Genomic DNA, 7,130 nt, shown 5'->3' on the forward strand with positions numbered 1-7,130 from the left:
CTGAGGCCGGAACCAAACTCGGGTCCTCCTGACTCCGGGGCTGGCACATTTCGCCACCTGGCCGCCCCCCCCCCCAATATCCTTTCTAAAAAGGTAGCAAAATCTGGCTGATAATCAAATGAGAAGCATACCAGGGGAAGTCTATGTTCAAAAGTTCATAAAACCCCAGCCCCTCTCTGGGTTATTCCTAGATGTGAGCTCCTTGAAGGCAGGGACTGTCTATTTAAATCCCAACTAAAATCCCACCTTCATGGGAGGTCTGCCTCTCTTAATTCCAGCGCTTTCCCTTTTTTTCCCTATTAATCTTGTATATATCTTGCTTTATATGTATACATAGTGTGTGTATATATACACATACATGTATATATGTTTGCATGATGTCTCCCCCATTAGATTGCAAGCTCCTTGAAGGTATGTCTTTTGGCTCTTTTTGTATCCCCAAAGCTTAGCACAGTGCCTAGCACATAGTAGGCACATGTTTGATTGATTGCACTTGTATTTCCAGCACGTAGGACGGTGCTTGGTACATTAAGTAAACCCATGTTTACAGTTGACTCACTGATCGTGGCAGCAGTAGCTTCTCTCTGGGGACCCAGCTGGTCATTAGGAGTGAAAGTGTGAAGAGACGGGGGTGCCACCCTTATATTATCAAGCCTGATCCCCACAGTTCAGTAGGAGTAGCTGCTTTTACTGTCTCCATTTTACATATGGGATAACCAAGGTGGAGAGATGTTGTCCAGGGCCACACCGCTAGTCAAGAGGCTGAGACGGACTCTCCTGCCTCCAAGTCCAGGGGACCCCTTTTCATGAGGTCAGTCTCTCGCTCACGGGCTATTTTCTGTCCGACCTTTCTATTCCCTCTCCCAAACTCATATTACAACTTGGTCATTAATGGGGTGTGCAAGAGGCACCTGGTACCTATTTGGAAGTGAGCACTGACACCTGGGAAACGGGCAAGCATTACAAATCCGGGTTTGATTTGTGGGTTTTTTTTTTTTTCCAAATGATTGGAGAAAAATGTTAATGCAAATTAAAAGTATGCTGTGTATGCATTTCCTCCCCCGCCCCGGGGCCGAGTATCCAACATTAACCAGTACATCCCGGGGTAAAGGTGTCGGGTCGAGTCAAACCACCCCCGCCCTCTGCGCCCAGTGGAACCAGGGAGCGGCAGCTACCATGGAGGACCTCCGGGGAGGCCCATGGCCCCTATCCCACACTGGAGGTCCCTGAAGCAGGAAAGACTAAGCAATGAGAGCGCTTTCGATTCCGTCTTGGTGCAGTCCTTTGGAGCCGTGCCGGCGCCTTTCTCTTAAGCCCTCGCTCCCCTCAGCCCCCTTCAGAGAAGCCGTGAATGGTTTCGTCCAGACGCCCCAGCTGGGATGGAGGGGGTGGGGGTGGAGGTGGATAGAATCTCTGTTGTGCTTCGGTCTCCAGGGCAGCGCCAGGGCAACCACAAAGCGCGCGGGCGGTAGAGTTGGGGAGTGAGGGCATCACTCTGAGAATGAGGCCAGCAGCGTTAGCCGTGCTCCTGCCGCCGCTACAGGGCGGGGCGGTGGCTGCGGCGGCGGAGGAGGAGGATGTGGGGGTGCTTCGGTGGTAGCCGCGGAGGAGCACGGGAAGGTGACTGACCGGCCGTTGGCGGTGCGCTGGCCCTGTCAGGCGGAGGGGGCGGAGGGGGCGGAGGGGGAGTGTGGGCGGGGGGGAAGGGGGCGCGGAGGGAAGGGAAGGCAGGGGGTCGAGCTGGGGCAGGAGCAGGAGCGTGGAGGGAACGTGGCCCGATCCCAGCGGGGCACCTGGAGGGCCATGTGGGGGCGGGGCGCGGCCGACATCCCGTCACCTTCCCCTCCCCCTCCTCCCCCCGTTTGCCTGAGGGAGCAGAGGACCCAGAGAGGGGGAGCACCTAGGGCCTTCCACTAGAGCTCTTGTGTTTTACCCAGTCGGTCTACAAGCACTTATTAAGCACCGACTGTGCTCGAGGCACCGTACCAAGCTCTCAGGCAGGACCGTCTGATTTAGGGTCACAAGCACCTGCGGGCGTGTGCCAAGCTCGAGTTACAGGGACAGGCAAAAGACCATCCCTGCCCCAGAGGAGCTCCCTGTGACGATCAGTCAATAAACATTAAGCACCTACTCACTGCCCGGCACTGCTGGGGGTACAAAAAGAATGGAAGGGGTCCCTGCCCGCAAGAAGCTTCCCATCTAACGGGGGAGACAGCCTACAAACACAAAGCTAGCGGTCTGTAGGATAAATAGGAAATCGTTCACAGAGGGGAGGCATTGCAATTAAGAGGACTTGGGGAAGTCCCAGCTGACCAAGGAGGTCAGTAAGCAGAGTGGATGAGGGCGGGTGCTCCGGGCATGGAGGAGAGGCAGAGAAAATGTCCATAGGTGAGATGGAGTATCTTGTTAATGGAGCAACCTGGAAGCCAGTCGAGAATCATGCAGACGACTATATACAAATAATAGCATATATATAGTTGTCAAAGAACTTTACAAATACTCCATTTTATCCTCACAACAACCTTGGAGTAGATGCTTTTATTATCCTCGTTCTACACATGGAGAAACTCAGGGAGAAAGAGGTTATATAACTTGCCCCGTCACACAGCTAGTAACTGAGGCAGGATTTGAACTCACATGTTGCTGCCTCCAGATTGAGAACCACCAGGGAGGTAATATTGGAGGAAAGAGGCTACTAGCATAAGTGTTCTTATAGAAGGTGGGGTTTTATTTGGGATTTGAAGAAAGAAATTTTGCCATGCAAATTCACTCTGATGCATTCAGAGTAGGAAACAGGCCCCAGAAGATGAAGTCTTGCCCAAGACGACACAGTTAAGTGAACTTAGCACATAAATACTTACTCTAACCGGAAATGGAAAAGAATTGTACTGTTAAAACTTCTCTGAGTATCTATGAACCTATAAGTTATTTCCAGGTGTTCACTAGAAAAAGAGTTGTCCACCTTTATCATAAAGAGAAGGGCACTCTAGCTTTGGTTATTGGTAGTTTTTACACTAACCATCCCCTATTCCCCATTCTGTGAAAACAGAATGAGGTTAACTAGAGTTGTATCCACTGAGCTGCTCTTAAAACATTCTCAATTTATTCAAGATTTTTGTGTTTGTTTTCTATAGCTTTATGTTTTTGTAAAAGCAACCCTCTGCTGAAGATCTTTTTGTAGTTCATCACTTTACCTTGCCAAATTATATTCATTTGTAAACACTAAAGTAATTTATTCCAGTGTTGAAGTTTTATTTCTTTTCTCATCTGCTTATTCTTTCCAGAGATTACATATCAAGACCTCTAAAATAATCAGATAAATCAAAAGGACTAAATTCTTATATCACTGAAAAAAGGACATAATGAACCTTTTAGCTGTAAAATACTCATTATTCAGACCTCCAAATATGCTAACCTTAGCCATTAAAATTTACCACAAAAGATTAGCTAGTGTATGTTTCCCATTTTCAGATGAAACCTTTTATTATTTTATGTTTATTTTTTCAAAATAGCAACAATTACATTTTTATTAATAGTGAAATAAAATTATTATAGAATCCAGCTATATAATCTATTTTAATGATATTTTGATTCCACAAAACTATATTCTGTAAATTATAGATGCCGATAAGAACCAGTATTAGCAGTATAAGATAAGCATTGCTTTTGGCCTCTTATGTTTGTGACAGTTCTTTTCCTCTAAGGAGTTAGTTCATAGTGTTCCTTGGAAACATTAACAGCAGTCAACATTAACTCTCAGAACTACCTCTGAAATACTTAAAGCTACGGTTATTTGATTAAAGTCATGATTAGCTAAAAAGAATGACAGCAAAAGCCATTTAGTAATCGCTAATAGTAAAGATGACTATATCAGACCTGTAGAAAATTTGCAAAGATGCCAGGAGGGCAAAGGAAAGAGATTCCAAAAAGGTAGATTTCTGAAAAAGAGAAAAGGAAGCCTAGATCAGAATGAATAAATATAGTTTTCTTTATCCCTAGAGGGACTCTACCTTATCTTTATGTCATACTTATGGGATAGGAAGGGATCTCATATTAGACTCATATTACAACTTGGTCATAAAAAGGATAAGTAATTTGCTCCAAATCACTCAGCCAGTCAAGGTAAGGCCAGGAATAGAACAGGCTTCCTATTCAGAGTTCCAGCTCTGAAAGTATACTGCTTCTCCTTCCCCCTCTGAAGCATTGACCTTGTACCTGTTCTGCTTTAACAAATGGTGACCTAGTACTCCATACATGAATATCAATGAACATGATTCATTTGAATTGTCCAGGTTGTTTGAAATGAATTAATTAAAGTACTGTCCATAATTAACCATTTGGCTTTGTCTTGGCTTATTTATAACAAACCCTTTGGAAGCTGAAAATGGGAATGTGCCTCCAAACAGCAATTTGGTTCCTTCCATAAACTTGCTTATTAGCCTCACATACAGATGTATTTCTGTGCAGAGGAAAAACACAAATGTTCAAGTATAGATAGACCTTCCCATCTCCTTTGAGAAAAAAAAGGAAAATATGAAAGCCTATAGGTAATTTAGTACAGTTGTTTTAGTAATTTGTTTCAATTTTTGCTCAGCATAGCTATTTATTTTCAGTAGACATAGAAAGTAAAATAAACATTATCTTTTTTGCAGGTACTGCTATTATGAACTTCAAATTTATATATATGGCCAACTCTTTGGGTCAGCAACTCTTCACACATTTGCAACATGAATAACATTAAACCAGTTCCAATATTCTCCATTCACCCCCCTGTCCATCATGCCAACTTAAAAGTCAGATCCAGTGAACCACCTTTAAACAAAGATTTACATCAGATTTTCCAAGACTCTCTTGAATCTGACTCAGAAATCTCCATCCAAGAAATAAAATTCCCATCTAATCTTCAGAAACAGAACCAAGACCAAGAGTCCCTAATAAAGGAAGTTTTTGAAGAAATGGAGCCCGACAGCTTAGAAGAAGAAAGTCCACAATTTAAAAATCTGAGCAAGTCAGAAGAGGCCAGTAATGAAATAGTTAAGCTGTCCGGGAAGAAGCTTCCCCATCCTCAGGTCCCTGTTGAAAACAAAAGGTATGTTATATAAATCCATAGTTCTGAAGTTGCTATTTCAAATCACAGTTATAGTTTAAGGAGGGAAGAAGCAAGGGTTGACTTAAAAATGATACATCCTTGAACAGCCAACAGAGAAAAACTTGAAGCTACATTTTTTTTTCTCTCCACTTTCATTGAGCCTACATAAGAAAAAAAGACAAGGGGATATCATTAATTTACAACTTTTTTACTTTCTTGGGCTAAATCAGTCACTGACACCTCAACTAACTTTTTGGGTTTATTAGTTTTAAGATTTCTATCAATCAGGCACTCATTAGGTACTTGCTTTATAACTAACACTATGCTTAAGAGTTGTGAAGAAGCACAAAAGAATTATAACATGCTTGCTACCTTCAAGAATTTTACATTTCATTTGCGGAAGACAAGACTGTTAACATGTGAAATTTAACAGATAAAGTATAGTGTGGAATATTGTGTAGGAGAAATTCAGAAAAGGAAGAAAAAAATTAAGATAGGGCCAGAGAAATCAGGAAAGCTTTTATAAATGAAAATTCAATAAACATTAAGCATTTAAGATGTGAAAGGCACTGTGCTACTTTCTTGGGACACAAATGCAAAAATGAGGCAATGTCTTCTCCTGATGAGCTTCTCTTCTGCTGGTGAGGAGACAACATAAACACAGAGACAAGGCTACTTAAAGACGGAAAGAACATTAAATGATAAGAGCATTGGGGAAGGCTTAGGGGAGGGAGAGGGGGAGGGAGAGGAATAGGGGTGATAGTTGCTGTTTCTTTAAAAAAGAAAGTTTTGTTAAAGATTTTAATAGGAGATCACCATTCCATGTGTCACAGAACCTTTTTTGTATATTGGGGACTGTCCAAGGCTTAGCTGACTGGCCTGGCTTTCCTCCATTCTCTTTGTAGATGGGTCTGGAGCTTGGTTGTGAAGGACAAAGGACAATTACTCTGGGGAAGAAGGACATTAATTAAAATGTGGAGACAGAATTTAGTACAGCATTGTGTGGGACACAATAAAGAGAGTTTCCTGATAGATTTAAGGGGTTTTATTGGGTGTGAAATAAGGTTAAGTAGAAATAATGGACCCTGGAGCAGTTAGGTGGCTCAGTGAATAGACCACTGGCCCTGGAGTCAGGAGGACCTGAGTTCAAATTTGGCCTCAGACACTTGACACACTTACTAGCCGTGTGACTTTGGGCAAGTCACTTAACCCCAATTGCCCTCCAAAAAAAAAAAAAAGAAATAATGGACCCAAAATCATAGAATCATAGATACAGAGATGGAAGGAACCTCAGAAACCATCTGGTCCAACTCTTTAATTTTACGGATGAGAAAACTAAGGCCCAGAGAAGGTTAAGTGATTTGTCCAGGCTCATACAGGTAGTACCAGAGGTGGGATTTGAACCTAATTCCTCTGACTTTAGAGCCAGTGCTCTTTTCACAACAGACTCTACTGCCTCCTTTCTTAGAGTTGGAAGGAACTTTAAAATCGTCATCTAGTTCAGCCTTTATGTGTGAAGTAGGAATCAGCTCTACAGCATTTCCAACAAGTGTTCATTAAGCCTGTAGTCATGTCAAAATATTTTTGAGATACCCTGTTTGCCAGACCTAAGGCGCAACAAGCAGGCTATTCCCTAAGCTTGGCATAACAATAATCCTTTGTGCTCTGGAATGACCTCACCCTCTTGGAAAGTGTATTGCTTAGACTAGTACCAGGTGTTTACTGAGGGATTTAGTTCTCCCGATTTCCCAGGGCCATCCTTCACATGTTCACAATCCTTGTTCCCGGTACTGTACTCTTGTTCCAGTTACAGAACTCTGGTTCTGTACCCCTGAGTAATCACGACCCCCAAGACTTAAGACAATGACTGTTCTCATGGGACTCAAGAACGCCTGTATTGTTGCAAGAAATCCTAACCATGGTAACAGTAACTCAAAACCTAAAAATTCTTGTTATAGTCCAGCTCACTTGTGGTTTTTATGTATATAAGACCTGCCTTTGGTCCAGCACGTTAAGCCCTCCTTGTTAGGGAGTTGGAGCT

General features: G+C 43.1%; 1 protein-coding gene across 1 annotated transcript in view; it reads left to right on the forward strand.

The window, feature by feature from the left end:
• The first annotated feature begins 1,155 nt into the window (after positions 1-1,155).
• The window catches only part of JHY (junctional cadherin complex regulator), a 124,539-nt gene continuing 118,564 nt past the window's right edge, over positions 1,156-7,130 (forward strand). The window contains exons 1-2 of the mRNA XM_069070233.1: positions 1,156-1,641; positions 4,653-5,089. Coding sequence (XP_068926334.1) covers positions 4,728-5,089 — 362 coding nt within the window. The 5' untranslated portion in view covers positions 1,156-1,641; positions 4,653-4,727. The remainder of the gene's footprint in view (positions 1,642-4,652; positions 5,090-7,130) is intronic.

The sequence above is a fragment of the Petaurus breviceps genome, unplaced genomic scaffold (genome assembly GCF_028583685.1).
Source record: "Petaurus breviceps papuanus isolate PSGF00001 unplaced genomic scaffold, PetGlider_PUasm1.0 90804, whole genome shotgun sequence".
Taxonomy (NCBI): domain Eukaryota; kingdom Metazoa; phylum Chordata; class Mammalia; order Diprotodontia; family Petauridae; genus Petaurus; species Petaurus breviceps.